This window comes from Musca autumnalis, unplaced genomic scaffold, assembly GCF_047663935.1.
Source record: "Musca autumnalis isolate F117 unplaced genomic scaffold, ASM4766393v1 scaffold_5, whole genome shotgun sequence".
Lineage (NCBI taxonomy): Eukaryota > Metazoa > Arthropoda > Insecta > Diptera > Muscidae > Musca > Musca autumnalis.
In genome coordinates this window covers 199,713,993-199,735,136 of record NW_027412088.1, presented here as the reverse complement: position 1 = coordinate 199,735,136, position 21,144 = coordinate 199,713,993, and the positions used below count along the sequence as shown (strand labels likewise).

Sequence of the window (21,144 nt, the reverse complement as noted above, 5' to 3'; positions counted from 1 at the left end):
TTAATCAACTTAAACCTCTTGATAACTTTCTTTCTGAGCAAACCTCTGCAGGTATAAACCAGGTTTGAAGTCGATCTGATAAGATGATCGTTTATGTAGACACGGGACTCTATTAGGCAACCATCAATCACATCCTTTAAAAGAACTCGCCCCTTCTTCACAAATTTATACATCAGGGAATCTCGGATTTGAATTGAGTTGAATTTTACGAGTACTGCCCGCCGCTCAGATATATAGCAACAATGGTGCAAATCCCTTGGAGTCAAATTCATATCACAAGCCGCAGCTACTTTAACCACAAGACCACTAAGGTCTTTAGTATTATCAGGCAAGCCCCTAATAATCACGTTTGCACGATTTAGCCTTCGTTGAAGCACAGCATTAAATGATTCTAATGATTTAATTCTCTCCGTCAACCTCTTCTCAACAGAAGCCACAGTAAGCTGCATATCACTAATAGTCGATTTGAGGTGACTAATATCAGTTTTCACTTCGGAAATTTGTGCACTATATCGATCAAAAAAAAGCCTCAGTCTTGCTATTAAATTCTTCCATCAATTTGTTCGTATACGCATCCATTTGTTGCTTCATAGAAGACATAAGATCAATCCGCAACTGACGCAAGGCATCAGTGTTATCTGGGACAACATTGTCATCACTATCAGCAGCAGCACAATTCAGATCAGAACCACAACTATCACCATAGTCAACCGTACCATTACCACCCCGGCCATCAGCAGCATGGGAACAACGGGCACAGGTATATCTAAGAGCCTTGTTTGTTTTCGCCTCAACCTCAGAAATTCCAGCACAGTCCAGATGAAAATAATTTACACAGCCAGTACATCCAATCTTGTATTGTGTTTTAGCAATATGTTTATTGCAGACATTGCACACACATTGAGACGGCATGCTTAAAGTTGATGTAATAATCAAATATGCAGGACAGAGCGCCAAAACAAAACAGCAACAACGATGGAGAGTTAAACTGTATAAACAGCAAGATAACTTACGACTCCAAGCAAAACACCACAGTTTATCTCCAGTTAGAAAACTTCACAAGCAATGGCAGCCTGCATCAACGAAAATTGTCAAATTTCAATAATAATTATTTTTCCCGAACAGAGCAAAAATTTTATTGACTATTCATTTCAGGGTTCTATAGATCTCTCTCTCGTTTGATGCTTTTCTGAATTTTAGGTGCATGTTGTTTTTCTTTAAGGTGATACAAATCCAAGAACCTTCCTCTGTTTTAGAGTTATTTGTTTTTAGTAGATCGGAGAGGAATAAACAAATTCATATACCGCGTTTGACCCCTTTTTTGGGTTGCCCGTGTGTTCAATGGTTTACCGCAAGATCTTAAGACATTCAGTGGCTCCTTAATCCGTTATAAAATGAAGTTATTTGAATATTTCAATCGGAGTGATTTTGAAGATTAATAATTTTTCGACTAGTACAAATTTTTGTTATGATTGTTTATGTTCCTTATTTCTAATATTGCTTAGCTGATTTACTAAACAGATCTTCATATTTTCTTTAATTACATCCTGTTAATGAATTTTAAGACTATTAAATTTAATGTATTGTTAGATTTAAGCTTTTGGAGTAGTGTATGTTTTGTAGCTTTTGGAACCGCTCTTGGCCCTATGGGCTAGGTTCCCATTTATGAAAATAAATTGAATTGAATTGAAAATGGAAGTGATGCAGAGGACATAAAAATTGAGCCTAATATAATGCCTACTTTTAACAAGGATGAGGAGGATAATTCTTCCAGTCATTCTTCTGACGATACCGATTTCAGTGAAAATGAAACCATTGAAGAGGGCAAGTGCAGCAACTCTTTAGAAGATGACACGGAAATTGCCAGACCTTGTCCCCAGTGCGATAAAATTTTCAATAATACGAAAATGTTAAAACGCCACTTAAGAAATACCCATTGTGGTGAATTTCAATAGTATATTTCATACACATGGCAACACTGATGCTATGTTATGCTTTTTCTATTCTATCAATGTATCTTTTGTACTAATTAACTATTCGCTACATTTTTAGTAACAGCCATTTTACTTACTATGTAGTTATTATTAACTTGTTCACTTCGATTTCAACCATCAAACAGATCAAAACGTTCGACTCCATTTCTTATTCGATTTTATATTCATCTTTGTTATATATTTAATTAAATAAAGCATTATTATTTAAACATTATCAAACGCGTGCTCATTGTTTCAATATAAATACACAACACCCATGTTCCTGAAGATCAAAAATCTTCATGTCCCTTTTGTGGCGCAAAATTTTCACGTGCCTATAATGTGTATCACCAAAGGTTATCCAGGTAGCGACCTCCTACCCATTAGAGATCCCCCAACACCGGGGTGTTATGCGTAATACTCGTGCCTATCGGTGTTTCTCAAGGTTTGCAGTGGGGTACCTATAAACTGTATTTGAACGTAGCCTCGTTGATACATGGGCGAATCAACGAGTATCGAACTTGTTTTTTTCTGTTAAGACCTTGCCGTGGTAAAGAGGCTATGCCACGGTTGACCTCCTGACCTTCCCTTTAACTCAATAACATATGGATACTCGAATTAAAAACTCTCAAAAAACCAAAAACTCCGACTGATGTTGGTGTGGATGCTTTGGCACCCTCAGTCTTCACTTTCACAAGCGCAAATACCTCCCTCTTGTTGACGATTAGGAACATGGACACGGACAATTCTCTCTCAATTTCCCCTTCCACTTCGCGTGGTGCCCCAACTAGGGGCGAGGTCGACAGCCCGAGTTTAGACATCATAAACGATAGTCTAAACAGACAAAGTAGGGTCCTTTTGTCTAAAATTGAGGAAAACTGTCTCCCACTAGCAATTTTGGATGGCGAACAGGTCGATGATGTAAACGATTCAACATTAACCAATGAGGAAAAAATAATGGAAACCACCATTATTCCCTCCACCGGTCAAGTTGAGTCGCCACTTCTGCCTGACAAGGTCACACCTTCAAACTGTTCAGGTGGAGAAAAGTTACCATTGCTTCTTAGGCAAACTGCGGTGGATGAAGTTGTCGGAGAGTGTGACGCCACCATGGACAACATGGATGAGCCACAAAAACCTTCAACTTCAAAAAGCGCAAGCAAAGAAGCAATGGACAGAAAAGACTATCGTTTTGCGATCTCGTATTGCAAGCGATATGTCAACAAAGATCCCAAACTAATCACCGATAGGGAATTCAAATTAATTCGGAAAAACCTAAAGTTTATGAGGAGGTTCGAAAGAAAATATCCTCACTTAACGCAAAGCTTAAAACCCCTGCCCCCAAACAGAAATGGTCTATATCGGTCCGCTGCTTTGGTCAACCCCCCGTCTAGAGTTTAACATTTTGGGGTTATTGTGGTCTGTTTCGAGAATCGTTTTTAAAACCTTTATCTAAGGTAGTCCTGATTACAATGACATAATTGTTTTCCGTAGCAAGTCCATACTTCCATACAAAATTTCGCAAAAGCTTTAAAAACCCTGCGGTCACAAACTAAAATGACTTATGACCACAATAACTCTTAAATTGAGTACCCGATTTGAAGTAAACGTTGTAAATGACAATATTTCTCCCAAACTTAAATCAAGTTCCAAGAAGGACAATATTTCTGAACTCTTTCGGGTACCTTCCCTCACAAAAGTTCAACATTTTTTGATGAAGCACTGTTTGAGAACGTTTTAAAATTTTTGCCGAAGGTAGTCCTATAGTCCTGATTACAGTGATCTATTTTTTTCCGTGGCAAGTCCATACTTCCTGCAATAATTACCGAAAAGCTTAAAAAAACCCTGTGGCCGGCCATCAACTAAAATTACTGATGACCACAATAACTCTCAAATTGAGTGCCCGATTTGATATAAACTTTGTACATCGTAATATTTTTTTTTCCAAACTAAGGTCACGTTCATAGATGGTCTTTATCTTTCCGCTCCTTCGAGTACCACCCCCACAAAAATTCACTATTTTTTATTAAGTGCAGTTTAAAGACAGTTCAAGGATCTTGTTGAAATTTTTACTGAAAGTAGTCCTTGTGGTCCCGATTACAACGATATAATTATGTTCCTGGGCATGTCCATACTTCCTCAAATAATTGTCCGAAAGCTGTAAAACAAATCCTACAGTGAGAAACTAAAAAAAAACCGATGTCCACGATAACACTCGAATTCAGTACCCGATTTGGTCTAATCTCTGTACATCGTAATGGTTTTTTTTACTTAGGCCAAGATCGGATCGGTCCGCTCCTTCGGGTACCACCCCCACAAAAATTGACTATTTTTGATTAAGTGCAGTTTAAGGTCCGTTCGAGAAAAGTTTTGAAGGAGAAGTTCACTATTTGTTATTAAGTGCAGTTTAAGGTCTTTTCGAAAAATTCTTTGAAGTTTTTAAAAGGGACCAAAATCTATAAAAAAAACCCCTACAGCATGGTACAATAATACAGGTAGCATTATCATGCCAGCTGATGGTAACATAATGTGTCAACTGCATTGAATTGATGTCAAATTTTGGCATCTTATGTTACCAACAATTGCCGATGCGGCTACCTGTGTATTTGTACCATGCCCTACAGTGAGCAACTAAATTGTCCGTACAATATAATAACCATATCGGCCATTAACTCTTTCGGGTATCTCCCTCACAAAAGTTCAACATTTTTGCGTAGGTGAAGTTTAGGAACTATTCGAGTATCATTTTCGAATTTTTACCGAAGGTAGTGATTGTGATCCTGATTACAAGGATATAACTTTTTTCGTGGGCAAGTCCATAATTCCAGATCCAATGGCCCAAATGCTCTATAAATCCTACAGTGAGCATTCATTTTTGTACACTGCTTTGAATGGATCTGAAGTTGTTGTAGCATAGAAACCTACGTAGAAGCATAGGTTTGATGGGATCTGAAGTCGAATAAATAGGTTCCCTGTTAATTATATCCCCATACAGGTCTAAAAATTTACGCTTAAATGTGCACTTAGATGTATTTGGAGCTTCCGTGGGACTTTGAGCGCAATCTTGGATCGTTTTGAAAATGTTGTGGGTTGAAGACCTAGTCGCATTCTTTGCTTTTTCGATTTCCCATAAAAATACCTTTTATTTTCTATTAGAAAGACGTGTGGTTTTCCATGTGAAGACCTCCTGATCTCCTTTAAAAACAACTTCTCCAGTTCTATAATAATTCTCTCTCGATTCTGCAAAAAGACCTAATCATCTGCTACAAGAAGACCTACTAGAACACTTCTTTCGGTTCTGCACGACGATTTTTTTTTGTTTTCAACAAGAATATCAATTTTTCTTCTACAAGAAGATCTCCTCGTGTTCAGCACGAAGAATTTTTTCCGCATCTAAAATAAGGCTTTCTCGTCTTCCTAAGTATGATTTCCTAGTTTTCTATATCAAAAATTTCTCGACTTCAATAAAAACACATTCACGTCTTCTGCATAAATTCATCCTTCCGGTCTTCTTTGCGAAGGCTATCGGGACTTCTATGCGAAAGACTTCTTCTAGATTAACAACTAGTCCTTCTGAACTTCAACAAGGAAACTTTCCATACGAATACCTCCTTTCTGCTATGCGAATACCTTTTACATTAAAAAAGACCTTTATGCCTTCTGATTTTCGGCTTCCGTCTTTTTCAGTAAGTATCTGCAAATACCTGACAACTTTCCTCCCACTTGCCGTTAAAAATACTCTACAAAATTCCATAGTTTTCTTAAAAAACCCAGCAGCATTTTTTTCAAAATCACAAACATTCATTGAAAATTTTGTAATTCAAGAAAAAATTTTCTACAAAAGAATTTTTTTCAAATATCGGAAAGGCAGGATTTTTTTAGCAGAACCATTTGCATTTTTTTCTTGAATATTTCCAACGGTCAAATTAAACAAATCTTCTTGAAAAAATGCGTGAAATTGTCCACATACAAGCCGGCCAATGTGGCAATCAAATTGGTGGAAAATTCTGGGAGGTTATATCGGATGAACATTGCATAGATGCCACGGGGACGTATTATGGTGATAGCGATCTGCAACTGGAACGCATTAATGTCTATTATAATGAAGCGACAGGAGCAAAATATGTACCTCGGGCCATATTGGTGGACCTGGAACCGGGCACAATGGATTCGGTGAGATCGGGCGCCTTTGGTCAAATCTTTAGACCAGATAATTTTGTTTTTGGGCAATCGGGAGCCGGTAACAACTGGGCCAAGGGACATTACACGGAGGGAGCAGAGTTGGTGGATTCGGTGTTGGATGTGGTGCGCAAGGAGTCAGAAGGATGTGATTGTTTGCAGGTAAGTTTGAAAAAGTCTCTAATAAAAAGAATTATTCCTTAAAATGTCTTTTCCTTAGGGTTTCCAATTAACCCACTCACTGGGTGGTGGCACAGGATCCGGCATGGGCACCCTGCTGATATCGAAAATTCGCGAAGAATACCCTGATCGCATTATGAACACATTTTCCGTTGTACCCTCCCCCAAGGTCTCAGATACCGTTGTGGAACCCTACAATGCCACCTTGAGTGTCCATCAATTGGTCGAAAACACAGATGAAACATATTGCATAGACAATGAAGCCCTTTATGATATATGCTTTCGCACCCTAAAGTTAACCACCCCCACCTATGGCGATCTAAATCATTTGGTATCGGCCACAATGTCCGGAGTAACAACCTGCCTACGTTTCCCTGGCCAATTGAATGCAGATTTACGTAAACTAGCCGTAAATATGGTACCATTTCCTCGGCTACATTTCTTTATGCCTGGATTTGCTCCCCTAACCTCAAGAGGCTCCCAGCAATATAGGGCTCTAACAGTTCCCGAATTGACGCAGCAAATGTTTGATGCCAAAAACATGATGGCTGCCTGTGATCCTCGACATGGCCGTTATCTCACTGTGGCTGCCATATTTCGTGGTCGCATGTCCATGAAGGAGGTGGATGAACAAATGCTAAATATCCAAAATAAAAATAGCAGCTTCTTTGTCGAATGGATACCAAACAACTGCAAGACGGCAGTGTGTGATATACCACCGAGAGGCTTGAAAATGTCGGCCACCTTTATTGGCAATTCTACGGCAATTCAGGAACTATTCAAACGGGTGTCAGAACAATTCACAGCCATGTTTCGGCGTAAGGCTTTCTTGCATTGGTATACTGGTGAGGGTATGGATGAAATGGAATTCACCGAGGCGGAAAGCAACATGAATGATCTCGTATCGGAATATCAACAGTATCAAGAGGCAACAGCCGATGAAGAGGGTGAATTTGATGAAGACGAAGAGGGCGGTGGAGATGAGTAGTAGTTGTATGTGGATAGTTGATGTCCTGAAAATCTATAGTATCTCTTACAAATGTTTCCTTCTCTTTTTTTCTAAGTTTTCTATTTTAGTATTAGTTTTCCTTCTATGATTAGGTGTCATAGCATTTTTGCATAATTTTGTCCAGGAACAATACGATTTTTCGAAATAAATTACAAAATTTTAACTGAAATGTATTATGGAGTTATTTTCCATAGGCAAAATGGAAAGGGATAAGAGGTCTTTCACAAGATGTTCGCGACCACAAGGTCAATCTCAAGACTTTCTCCCAGAAGACCACAGGGTCTTCTAAAAGAAGAGCTCAAAGTTGTCTTCTAGAAGACAACAAAGGGTACTTCTCTGAAAAAAACGGATGTTTCTATAGAACCTTTCTGAAAGAAAGGGTGCTTCCATTGACCCCTTCTGAGAGAAAGGGTATTCTATTGACCATTTCTGAAATAAAGGGTGCTTCTATTGACCATTTCTGAAATAAAGGGTACTTCTATTGACCTTTTCTGAACGAAAGGGCGCTTCTATTGACTTTTTCTGAAAGTGAAGGTGCTTCTATTGACACTTTCTGAATAAAAGGGTGCTTCTATTGACACATTTTGAAAAAAGTGTTCTTCTATTGACTCTTTCTGAAAGAAAGGGTGCTTCTATTGACACTTTCTGAAAGAAAGGGTGCTTCTATCGATACTTTCTGAATGAAAGGGTGCTTCTATAGATCCTTTCTGAATGAAAGGGTGCTTCTATAGATCCTTTCTGAATGAAAGGGTGCTTCTATAGATCCTTTCTGAATGAAAGGGTGCTTCTATAGATCCTTTCTGAATGAAAGGGTGCTTCTATAGATCCTTTCTGTTGAAAGGGTGCTTCTATAGATCCTTTCTGAATGAAAGGGTGCTTCTATAGATCCTTTCTGAATGAAAGGGTGCTTCTATAGATCCTTTCTGAATGAAAGGGTGCTTCTATAGATCCTTTCTGAATGAAAGGGTGCTTCTATAGATCCTTTCTGAATGAAAGGGTGCTTCTATAGATCCTTTCTGAATGAAAGGGTGCTTCTATAGATCCTTTCTGAATGAAAGGGTGCTTCTATAGATCCTTTCTGAATGAAAGGGTGCTTCTATAGATCCTTTCTGAATGAAAGGGTGCTTATATAGATCCTTTCTGAATGAAAGGGTGCTTCTATAGATCCTTTCTGAATGAAAGGGTGCTTCTATAGATCCTTTCTGAATGAAAGGGTGCTTCTATAGATCCTTTCTGAATGAAAGGGTGCTTCTATAGATCCTTTCTGAATGAAAGGGTGCTTCTATAGATCCTTTCTGAAGGAAAGGGTGCTTCTATAGATCCTTTCTGAATGAAAGGGTGCTTCTATAGATCCTTTCTGAATGAAAGGGTGCTTCTATAGAACCTTTCTGAATGAAAGGGTGCTTCTATAGATCCTTTCTGAATGAAAGGGTGCTTCTATAGATCCTTTCTGAATGAAAGGGTGCTTCTATAGATCCTTTCTGAAGGAAAGGATGCTTCTATAGATCCTTTCTGAATGAAAGGGTGCTTCTATAGATCCTTTCTGAATGAAAGGGTGCTTCTATAGATCCTTTCTGAATGAAAGGGTGCTTCTATAGATCCTTTCTGAATGAAAGGGTGCTTCTATAGATCCTTTCTGAATGAAAGGGTGCTTCTATAGATCCTTTCTGAATGAAAGGGTGCTTCTATAGATCCTTTCTGAATGAAAGGGTGCTTCTATAGATCCTTTCTGAATGAAAGGGTGCTTCTATAGATCCTTTCTGAATGAAAGGGTGCTTCTATAGATCCTTTCTGAATGAAAGGGTGCTTCTATAGATCCTTTCTGAATGAAAGGGTGCTTCTATAGATCCTTTCTGAATGAAAGGGTGCTTCTATAGATCCTTTCTGAATGAAAGGGTGCTTCTATAGATCCTTTCTGAATGAAAGGGTGCTTCTATAGATCCTTTCTGAATGAAAGGGTGCTTCTATAGATCCTTTCTGAATGAAAGGGTGCTTCTATAGATCCTTTCTGAATGAAAGGGTGCTTCTATAGATCCTTTCTGAATGAAAGGGTGCTTCTATAGATCCTTTCTGAATGAAAGGGTGCTTCTATAGATCCTTTCTGAATGAAAGGGTGCTTCTATAGATCCTTTCTGAATGAAAGGGTGCTTCTATAGATCCTTTCTGAATGAAAGGGTGCTTCTATAGATCCTTTCTGAATGAAAGGGTGCTTCTATAGATCCTTTCTGAATGAAAGGGTGCTTCTATAGATCCTTTCCGAATGAAAGGGTGCTTCTATAGATCCTTTCTGAATGAAAGGGTGCTTCTATAGATCCTTTCTGAATGAAAGGGTGCTTCTATAGATCCTTTCTATAGGTCTTCTAATAGAAGACCACAAGCTCTTCTTATAAACGATCACAAGGTCTTTTTGTAGAAGACCACAAGTTTTTCTTAAAGAAGAGCACTGAGTCTTCTCCTAGAAGACCACAGAGTCTTCTCCAAGTGAACCACAGAGTCTTCTCCAAGTGAACCACAAGCCTTCTTAAAGAAGCGGACAGAGTCTTCTTCTAGAAGAACATAAAGGGGGTTATCATGAATGAAATTTCCCCGTGAGTTTTGTCTTTCCGCCGTTGCAACTTAAGGGAGAAAGTGGAAAAATTCACGGGGAATTGCCGTTCATGATAACCGCCAAAGTCTTCTCCTAGAAGGTCTCTTAGAAGACCATAATTCAAAAAATATTCAATTTAAATTCATTTATTAAAAAAGTATTAGTAGTTGTAGTCTAGGAACATAAATAAACTAAAACAAATAAAAAAACACATCTGCGTGTTTGTCCCTCCATCTCTTAACCCAATAACTTATAAATTAAGCTAAAAACTAAACATAATTTTCAGTAATTATCTTCAAGGGCAGCAACTTGTTATCAATTGTGTTCCAATTCTTCCGATTCACGCCAATTTCGTTTTATCATTTCTACAATTTGTTTACAAAACCGTGATTGAGAAAAATAATATCCGGCACACGTGAGTATAAACAACCAAGCCAGAACCAAAACATAATCCGTGCTATTGTCTGCCGAAATAACCAATGGGGATGGAGGCAACTCTTTGGGCACTTCAGCAGGTTTTAAGCCTGTGTGGCGTGTTACAAAAGTATTGAAATTCCCTTGGGCACGATATTTTACCACGGGACGACCTTGGTGGAACAGCATAATGGTGGGCAAAGCAACAATGCCAAATTCTGTATTGAAACTGGGGAATTTATAGGCATCAATTGCTGCAACCGGTATGGTTTTAAAGGCATATGGTAGCTCTACAATCGGCCCAGCAACGAGAGAACAACCTAAGCATGATGGAGTGTAGAAAAATATCACCACACAGCTTCCCGGCTGATAGCGCTTTGTATTGTTACCAACAGGTTTGAGTAAATCCACAATTTCTTGCACCGAATTCATAATTCGGATTTCATTGGTGCCGTTGACAATTAGGGGATGTTCGGTCAGGCATTTTACCATAACTGGTGGCTTGCGTGGTGTCTCTGTGGCCAAGGGTGAGGGTAGTAAATGTAAAATGTATTCATCGTCTGGAAAGCAAAGCTGCAAATCTTCATAGCCCACAAATGATATGAAGTCGTAAAGGCATTTTCCTCGCGACACTCCCAACTCATCAACTGTCATTTCTTCTATCGACTTGGTGGTGTTGGTGGCATTGTTTCCATTGTCTTTTTGCAGAAAATCGAAAAGTTTATAGAACGAGAATAGGAAGTGTTTTTTGGCCGTACATGTTGTTGCACAAAGACCTGTTGGTGTGGAGAGATGGAAATAAGGGGGTGAATTGGAGATGGTTATAGATTAGCATTTGATGTACTTACCAACAATTAGAAATATAAATAAAATATTAATTTTCATATTTATTTCGCTCAAAAGTGCCCCACTGAAAATGAATGAATGCCAGGAGGAGGTCAAAAAGCTGAACGAATAAATAAAATTCCAAACGATGCGAATAAGACAAAAAGAAATGGCCAATAAAAGTTGTGCACAAACAAAACGTCAGAATGTGCTAACACAAGGGATCTGTAATTCGGACAAGGGATCTAAAAATCTTAACGAGAGCAAATCACATAACATGAAATTAGTGTTGCCAACAGAAGAAGATGAAACAGCAAAGAAAAAACCAAGACAAACTTATATAAGGTATATGCATGTATTACAACAACTAACAAATTTACAAAAACAACATTGTTGTTATTGAAAATTAATTGTCAAAGAAAATATTGAATAATAGGGTCGTTCCAAAAATTTTCTGAGGAAAAACATAAATACATGTTGAAAAACCTCTAAAATAAAACAAATTTGAATCAAAAAATAAATATAAAGCATTCAGAACTGTGGTAGGGCATTATTATTACACGTTTAGGATGAAAAGCAGTATTTTATGGTAGCAAATTTCGAAATTTCAAACTTCATGAGTAGACCCTATTGCATTTTGAAAACTAAATTTACAAAAAAGTAAGTCCCAATTTACATTAGGCGAGTTTACTTGCGGCAATTGTCAGTTTGTGGGTGAGAGAGGGTGTTGAGAGGCAAAGGGTTACCATATACCTCACCTCTCTCTCCATCAAACTGACAATTGCCGCAAGTAAACTCGCCTAATGTAAATTGGGACTAAGAATACAGCTGATTGCTACTTCTACCTTATATAAATATGCCTTGAAAAAAAAACAAGTAAGAAAAGTGTTAAGTTCGGTCGGGCCGAACTTTTTATACCCTCCACCACAAATTTCAGCCGTTTCGGTGGATTAATGTGGCCACTACCTTCAAAATACCGAAATTCGGAAGGTACCGTTCTATGGGGGCTATATGATGGCGTGGACCTATACCTACAAATTTCTGGGGTAAAGTTTTATACGCCTAAAGAAGACTAAATACCAAATTTCAGCCATATCGGTGTGATAATGAGGCTAAAACGTTCAAAATATCGAAAATCGGGAGATTTGTATTATGGGGGCTATATCAACACGTGGACCTATATAAACATTTTATGGTAGAAATGTTTCTTAGCCTCTGGAAACACAAAATACAAAGTTGCAACCGATTCTTTGGTCAAATGGGTCTAATACATTCAAAATATATTAAAATGACGCGTCCTTTATAAGGGGTCTTATGTGGGGACTATACCAAAACTTGGACCTATATAACCCAACTTTGGTAACAATGTTTTCTGGCCTCTGAAGACACAAAATACCAAATTACAACCAATTCTGTGGTCAAATGGGTCTAATACATTCAAAATATGTTAAAATGACGCGTACTTTATATGGGGCCTTATATGGGGGCTATACCAAAACGTGGACCTATATAACCCAACTTTGGTAGAAATATTTTTTTGGCCTCTGGAGACACAAAGTACCAAATTACAACCAATTCGGTGGTAAAATGGGCCCAATATCTTAAAAATTCCTTAAAACGACGACGCGTCACGCGTCATTTTGTATGGGGGCTATACGAAGGCGTGGACCTACATAGCCCGCTTTCAATACCAAAAGTCCTACGTAAATATAACATATTTTCCCAAAATTTCATCAACCTACGTCAATCCGTTCGGACGCTAGAGTGATTTCCACAGACGGACAGACGGACAGACGGACAGACGGACGGACATGGCTATATCGATGTAGAATTGCACGCTGATCAAGAATATATATACAATGATTATTTCGAGTAGTTACAAACGTAGTGACAAACTTAATATACCCCCATCCTATGGTGGAGGGTATAAAAACAAATATAAAACCTCTTTTCATTTTGCTTTGGCTGTGCGCGTTTTTTTCTTCTGCCTTAGCTGTCCAATAAATGTCAAAGCAGCAGTTTGACAGATATTCCACTTTTTACACGAAATTTTTTGAGCAAAAAGTAGAAAAAGAGTAAGCCATTTTGGCATGCTCTCTCTTAAATTTTGCTTCAAGTTTTACTACTTTTTGAGGTTAAGGAGTGCTTTCCAAGAACAAAGCTAATAATAATAATAATTATATTAAGGAAATATTAAAATAAGGAATTGAAACTAAATAAGGCCAGTTAATGCAAAATGTCACTTTTCAAAGGTGGAAATCTATCCTTGGTTCGACTTAAGGAACAAATACAGAGTCACCTACATATGTTAGGAAAGTTTCTCTTTATTTTTAATACGTGTAAATATTGTCTTAGCACCATTTAAATGAACGTTCCTCTTAATACATGGATCATCGACAGGTGTTTCCATATAAAACACATAAATATTTATCGTATCAGTCATTTTGAATTTAAATATTAATCCTCTATCCTTTTTAATCATGTCGTCGGCACAGACAACTTGATTGTCGAATATCATCTTTGACATAACACTTTAGCCCACTCAAAGTGAATATTCTGTGGGTTTCTTTTTATTATATGAATATGCATGCTGGTGTCATATCGTCTTATTGTCATTAAGTCCGAAGGCATACCCACAAAAACTGTGATGCATTTTAATGGACTTTCGTTTATTTTGTTCGAGTTTTTTTTTGTGGTTTGACCTCAAAAGGATAATTTTCATTGTTAATATTCATAAGAACAGTCGATGCGGATATCCAGGAGGGATAAGATAAGATGACAACGGTTTTTAAATTCAATCATTAAAATTCAAATGAGAAGGTGGAAGGAAGACGGAAAAGATTGAGATGATGAAATATGACAAATTGTCTTACTAGAAAACACTTAAGGTAAAAATATAATGAAGCGACTTGTTCAACGCTCTTATCTAAGAGACCATTTGACAAAGAAGACCAAATTACCTCCCGATGAAATTATTTCATTTCTACTATTTCATTAGAAGATCTTCTTTGCATGTATAGAGGTCCAGAGGTATTTTTCCTAGTAGACCGGAAGCTGTGCTTCTTATAGGATCGAACACTTTTCAACCTAAACTCTTGTTTGAAAAGATCTTAAGGTTTTCCTTTAAAAACCACAAGGCAGTATTCCTATGAAAGGTCGAAAGGTCTTCTTATCGATAACAGCAAAACATTCCTATAGAGATCCAAAGTGACACAAAGTCTTTCCATAGAAGACCAAAGTCATCTTATAGAAGACCACATGGTCTTCATTTCGAAGGATTTCGAGCTATTGTAGGGATAAATGTCATGGGAGGTCAACTTAGGTCATCTACTGTAGAGTATATGCTGTAAGAGGTCATTTGCTCTAGAGTAAATGTCGTGGGAGGTCATCTACTGCACAGCAGATGTCGTAGGACGTCATATACTACAGAGTGAAAGTCATTGGTGGTCACCTACTGAAGAGTAGATGTCGTAAGAGGTCATCTATTCTTAAGTAGATGTCGTAACATTTTATCCACTCTGGAGATAGGATGTAGTGTGTCATCTACTGGAGAAAACATGTCCTGAGAGGTCATCTACTACAAAGTAGATGTCGTTGAAGGTCACCTACTCTATAGTAAATGTCGTGGGTGGTCATCTACTCCGCAGTAGATGTCGGGAGTTTACCTTTCGTAGAGTAGATGTCGTCTGAGGTAATCTACTGTAGTTTAGATGTTGTGGGACGTCATCAGCTTTAGAGTAGATGTCGTTGGAGGCCATCTTCTGAAGAGTAAATGTCGTGGAAAATCATCTACTGTAGAGAAGATGTCAAGTGAGGTCACCTTCTGCAGAGTATATGACGCCTGAGGTCATCTACTGTAGAATATATGTTCTGGAAGTCATCTTCTGAAGAGTAGATGTCGTGGGAGGTCATCTTCTGAAGAGTAGATGTCATGGGAGGTCACCTTCTGAAGAGTAGATGTCATGGGAGGTCACCTTCTGTAGAGTATACGTCGTCTGAGGTTATCTACTGTAGTTTAGATGTTGTGGGAGGCCATCTTCTGAAGAGTAAATGTTGTGGATAATCACCTACTTTGGAGTAGATGTCATGGGAGGTAATCTTTTGAAGAGTAGATGTCAATGGAGGTCACCTTCTGTAGAGTAGATGCCGCCTGAGGTCATCTACTGTAGAATATATGTTGTGGAAGTCATCTTCTGAAGAGTAGATGTCGTGGGAGGTCATCTTCTGAAGAGTAGATGTCATGGGAGGTCACCTTCTGAAGAGTAGATGTCATGGGAGGTCACTTTCTGTAGAGTAGATGTCGTCTGGGGTCATCTACTGTAGTGTAGATGTTATGAGAGGTCGTCTTCTGAAGTGTATATTCCGTGGGAAGTCATCTACTGTAGAGTAGATGTCGTAGAAGGTCATATTCTGAGGTCGTGAGTGGTCATCTTCTGTAGAGTACATGTCGTGGGAGGTCATCTTCTGAAGAGTGGATGTCATGGTAGGTCATTTTCTGAAGAGTAGATGTCGTGAAAAGTCATCTACAGTAGAGCAGATATAGTGGGAGGTCAGAGTAGGTGTCATAGGGGGTCACCTTCTGTAGAGTAGATCTCGTGGGAGATCATCTTCTGAAGAGTATATGTCATGGAAGCTAATCTTCTGAAGAGTAGATGTTGAGGAACGTCATTTACTGTAGGGTAGATGTAGTGGGAGGTGAGGTCATCTTCCGAAGAGTGGATGTCGTGAGAGGTCACCTTCAGAAGAGTATACATATGTCGTGGGAGGTCACCTTCTGTAGAGTATACATATGTCGTGTGAGGTCACCTTCTGAAGAGCATATATCGTGGAAAGTCATCTACAGTAGAGCAGATGTAGATGTAGTGAGAGGTCATCTACTTCACAGTATATGTCATAGGAGGTAATCTGAAGAGTAGATGACGTGGGAAGTCATCTTCTGAAGAGTAGGTGTAGTGGGAGGTCATCTTCCGAAGAGTAGATGTCGTGGGAATTCTCCTTCTGAAGAGTAGATGTCGTGAGAGGTAATCTACTGTAGAGTAGATGTCGTGGGAGGTCATCTTCTGACGAGTAGATGTCGCTGGAGGTCACCTACTGTGGCAAAGATATTGTGGGAGGTCATCTATTGTAGATTAGATGTCGTGGGAGGTCATCTTCTGAATATTAGATGTCGTGGGAGGTCATCTTCTGAAGAATAGATGTCATGGGTGAGTGGATGTCATGGCAGGTTTCCTTCTGTAGAGTAGATGTCATGGGAGATCATCTTCTGAAGAGAAGATGTCGTGGAAAGTCATCTACAGTAGAGCATTTGTAGTGGGAGGTCATCTTCCGAAGAGTAGATCTCAAGGGAGGTCAACTTCTGAAGTGTAGATGTTGTGGTAGGTCTAGAGTAGAGGTCGTGAGTGGTCATCTTCTGTAGAGTACATGTCGTGCGAGGTCATCTTCTGAAGAGTGGATGTTATGGTAGGTCATTTTCTGAAGAGTAGATGTCGTGAAAAGTCATCTACAGTAGAGCAGATATAGTGGGAGGTCAGAGTAGGTGTCATAGGAGGTCACCTTCTGTAGAGTAGATCTCGTGGGAGGTCATCTTCTGAAGAGTATATGTCATGGAAGCTAATCTTCTGAAGAGTAGATGTTGAGGAACGTCATCTACTGTAGAGTAGATGTAATGGGAGGTGAGGTCATCTTCCGAAGAGTGGATGTCGTGGGAGGTTACCTTGTGTAGAGTATACATATGTCGTGGGAGGTCACCTTCTGAAGAGCATATATCGTGGAAAGTCATCTACAGTAGAGCAGATGTAGATGTAGTGAGAGGTCATCTACTTCACAGTATATGTCATAGGAGGTAATCTGAAGAGTAGATGACGTGGGAAGTCATCTTCTGAAGAGTAGGTGTCGTGGAAAGTCACCTTCTGTAGAGTAGATGTCATGGGAGGCCGTCTGCTGTAGAGTAGATGTCGTTGGTGGTCATCTACTCTACAGTAGATGTCGTGGGAGGTGATCTGTTCCACAGTAGATGTCGTTGGAGGTCACCTTCCGTAGAGTAGATGTCGTGGGAAGTCATCTACTGAAGAATAGATGTCGTGGGAGGTCATCTACTGCAGAGTAAATGTCGTGGGAGTTAGTGTAGTGTAGATGCTATGGGACGTCATCTACCCTAGAGTAGATGTCGTGAGAGGTCACCTACTCCAGAGTAGATGTCGTGGAAGGTCATCCACTCTGGAGTAGATGTCGTGCAAGGTAATTCACTCTAGAGTAGACGTCGTAGGAATTCATTTTCTGTAGTGTAGATGCTGTGGGAGGTCATCTTCCGAAGAGTAGATGTCGTCTCCTTCTGAAGAGTAGCTGTAGTGTGAAGTCATCTACTGTAGTTTAGATGTCGTGACATGTCATCTACATCCCAGTAGATGTTGTGAGAGGTCATCTACTGTAGATTAGATGTCGTGGGAGGTCATCTACTGCACAGCAGATGTCGTACTGAAGAGTAGATGTCGTTAAAGGTACTCTATTCTTGAGTAGATATCGTAACATTTTATCCACTCTGGAGATAGGATGTAGTGTGTCATCTACCTGAGAGGTCATCTACTACAAAGTAGATGTCGTTGAAGGTCATCTACTCTATAGTAGATGTCGTAGGTGGTCATCTACTCCGCAGTAGATGTCAGGAGTTCACCTTCCGTAGAGTAGATGTCGTCTGAGGTCATCTACTGTAGTTTAGATGTTGTGGGAGGTCATCAGCTCTAGAATAGATGTCGTGGGAGGCCATCTTCTGAAAAGTAAATGTCGTGGAAAATCATCTACTGTAGAGTAGATGTCATGGGAGTTCAATTTCTGTAGAGTAGCTGCCGCCTGAGGTCATCTACTGTAGAACATATGTTGTAGATGTTGTGAGAGGTCATCTACTGTAGAGTAGATGTCGTGGAAAGTCATCTACTGATGTTATGGGAGGCCATCTTCTGACGAGTGGATATCATGAGGTCATCGACTGAAGTGTAGATGTCGTTGGAGGTTGTATACAGTAGAGTAGATGTGCAAAGTCATCTTCTGTAGTGTAGGTGTCGTGAGACGTCATCTACTGAAGTGTAGATGTCGTGGAAAGTGATCTAGTTTTGAGTACATGTCGTGAGAGGTCAGCTACTGTAGAGTAGATGTCCTAAGAGTTCATTTTCTGAAGAGTAGATGTCGTAGAATGTCATCTTCTGAAGAGTAGATGACATGAGAAGTCTTCTTTTGTAGATTAGATGTATCTACTTTAGTGTAGATGTTGTCGGAGGTCATCTTCTGAAGAGTAGATGACATGGGAGGTCACAATTTGAGGAGTAGTTTTCGTGGGAGGTCATCTTCTGAAGAGTAGATGTCGTAGATGGTCATCTACTGTAGAAAATATGTCGTTGGAAATCATCCTCTGTGGAGAAGATGTCGCTGGCGGTACCGTACTGTAGAGCAAATCCTTTGGGAAGTTATCTACTGAAGTATATGTCGTAGGAGGTGACCTACTGTAGAGTAGATCTAGTGATAGGTCATCTATTGGAGAGTAGATGCCATAGGAGTTCATCTACTGAAGAGTTGGTGTCGTGAAAATTCTATTGTATAACAGATGTCGTGGAAAGTCATCTACTGTGGAGTGGAAGACCACAAGGGATTTATTGAAGAAGGAGTTCTTAGAGAAGATCCCAAGTCACCTACTCTGGTCTTCCCTTGAAGTTCTACCTATTGAAGTTCACACCTTCTTTCTATAGACGACAGCAAAGCCTTCCTTTAGAAGACGACAAAGTCTTTCTGAAAAAAAGCCACAATTACCTCCAAGCTCTTGCAACTCTTACTGAACAACCCACAACTTTCCTCCTACCTTTAAATCTCCCCCCACATTCTTTCCACCCAAACTTATGCCTGAATATTAGTTTTCGCCATTTAAGATATTCTCATCGATTTGGAAAACTTTTTCAATTGAATTCATTCGGTTTTGTTGTAATTTATGGTACCTTGTTGGTCATTTCTTGTTCTTCTCCATACCGAACTGACTGACCACTGAACATTTCTTTCTACATTTTAACTTCAAACTTTTCCATCTGCGACAATTCATATGGCATTTGGTTTTTGCGTGGAAACTTCTTTAACCTGGTGGTTTCATTCAATACCTACCGACCATTATATTTTGCTGGTAAATGAGGCTAAAACAGTTGTATGTGTGTGTGTGTGGGAATCTTCTTGCCTTCTCCCTCGTCATGGCTTTCAATCTGAATTTCCAAAGTGCAAAAGGTAATAAAGATTGGTTTTTGGGCCTAAAACTTTGAAACACAACTCAGCGTCCAGCATATATTTGCTGGCAACGGCAGAAGCAAGAGCAATGCCACCAACCCAGTCTCCCCTATATGCTCGGATCACTTAAATCTAAAGCAATATCCGAACTTTATGCGATAACTTTCTTGGGTAACATTTGTAGATGTCATTCACTTGGTGGCACTTCCAAAAAATGGCATCATTAGACGAGTGAGTAAGTCGGGGAGTTAGTGAGTGTGTGGGTGCTGGAATGTCATGGCCGCTTGTTGGTTGTGGAGGTGGCAAAGGGTTGTGCATCTTGTTGGCCATCTATTTTGGCTGCTGTTATAGGCAAAAATTTATCTAAATTGCAATTTACAATCAAAATCTGTTTTAGGAGACCATCTCGACAGAGTGAAAGAGGAGTAGTCGTGAAAAGGCAACAAACATCAACTCCAAATTGGAAAATACTGCAGGAGTTGTTGTTGTTGCTGCTGTTCTTACTTAAAATCTTGGGCTTCAATTTACCTAAATGCATTTAAGATGATGCCGGGTGTCGGGCAGTTGGCCAAGTTTACCATGTTGTCTGTCGTCTTTTCTCTCTCCCATTTTCTGTTTGTTTTCTTTGCCTTTGAAAAATGTGTCTATATTCTCTAGGTTGCTTGGCATGTGGGTGAAGTTTTGCTGTTGTCGTTGGTTGTTGTGAGTGTTCTTTCGATGTCATGTTGAAGAGTTATTTTTCGTCGGATATCCAAGATTACCACGACATAACCACAGCAATAAAATTTCAAGAATTTAAAATTGTCCATGTCGTGAAATCGTTAGCAGAAAAAAGTTGGGCAGTTTTAAGATGGAACAAGGAAGGAGGATTGTGAGGCTATATTGAAGAGTAGATGCTATTGTAAGACATCTACTGTAGAGTAAATTCCGTGAAAGGGTCAACAAATTTAGAGTAGATGTCTTCAGAGATCATCTATTGCAGCGTAGACGTCGTAAGAGGTCACACACTGTAGAGTAGATGTCGTGTGAGGTAATCTACTGAGGAGTAGATGTCTTGAGAAGTCATCTAGTGTGGATTATATGTCGTGCGAAGTCATCTGCAGTGTAGAGTAGATTTCCTGTTAGGTCATCAACTGCAGAGTACACATCGTGAGAGGTCATCTACTTTAGAGTAGATGTCGTGGAAGATCATCTACTCTCGATTGTAGGTCGTGGGAGGTCATCTAATATAGAGAAGATGTCGTGGAAGGTCGTCTACTGTGAAGTAGATGTCGTGGGAGATCATCTACTGTGTAGTAGAAGTCGAGGGATGTCATCTACTCTAGAGTATATGTCTTGAGTCATCTTCTGCGGAGTAGATGTCTTGGGAAATTATCTACTGTGGAGTAGATGTCGTGCGAAATCATATACAGTGGAGTAGAAGTCGTGTGAGGTCAAATCTTGTGGAGTAGATGTCGTACGAAGTCACCTGAAGTGGAGTAGATGTCGCGTGAGGTCACCTACTGTCAAGTAGATGTCGTGATAAGTCATCTACTGTACAGCAGATGTCGAGGGAAGTCAACTATATAGAGCAGATGTCGTGGAAGGTCGTCTACTGTTAAGTAGATGTCGTGGGAGATCATCTACTGTTTAGTAGAAGTCGGAGGAGGTCATCTACTATAGAGTATATGTCTTAAGTCATCTTCTGCGGAGTAGATGTCTTGGGAAGTCACCTGCAGTGG

At 39.5% G+C, this 21,144-nt stretch overlaps 2 protein-coding genes across 2 annotated transcripts; one reads left to right on the top strand and one right to left on the bottom strand.

Moving 5' to 3' along the window:
* Positions 1–1,351: 1,351 nt before the first annotated feature.
* Positions 1,352–7,510, top strand: LOC141405201 (tubulin beta-2 chain). The gene is made up of 2 exons (XM_073989289.1): positions 1,352–6,314; positions 6,373–7,510. Exons 1-2 carry the CDS (start codon positions 5,922–5,924, stop codon positions 7,318–7,320), a joined length of 1,341 nt encoding a protein of 446 aa, XP_073845390.1. The 5' UTR covers positions 1,352–5,921; the 3' UTR covers positions 7,321–7,510.
* Positions 7,511–10,058: 2,548 nt separating this feature from the next.
* bug (thioredoxin domain-containing protein bug) lies at positions 10,059–11,396 on the bottom strand. Its single transcript, XM_073989287.1, has 2 exons — positions 11,191–11,396; positions 10,059–11,118 (listed from the first exon to the last, which is right to left on the bottom strand). Exons 1-2 carry the CDS (start codon positions 11,225–11,227, stop codon positions 10,244–10,246), a joined length of 912 nt encoding a protein of 303 aa, XP_073845388.1. The 5' UTR covers positions 11,228–11,396; the 3' UTR covers positions 10,059–10,243.
* Between the last annotated feature and the right edge of the window lie 9,748 nt (positions 11,397–21,144).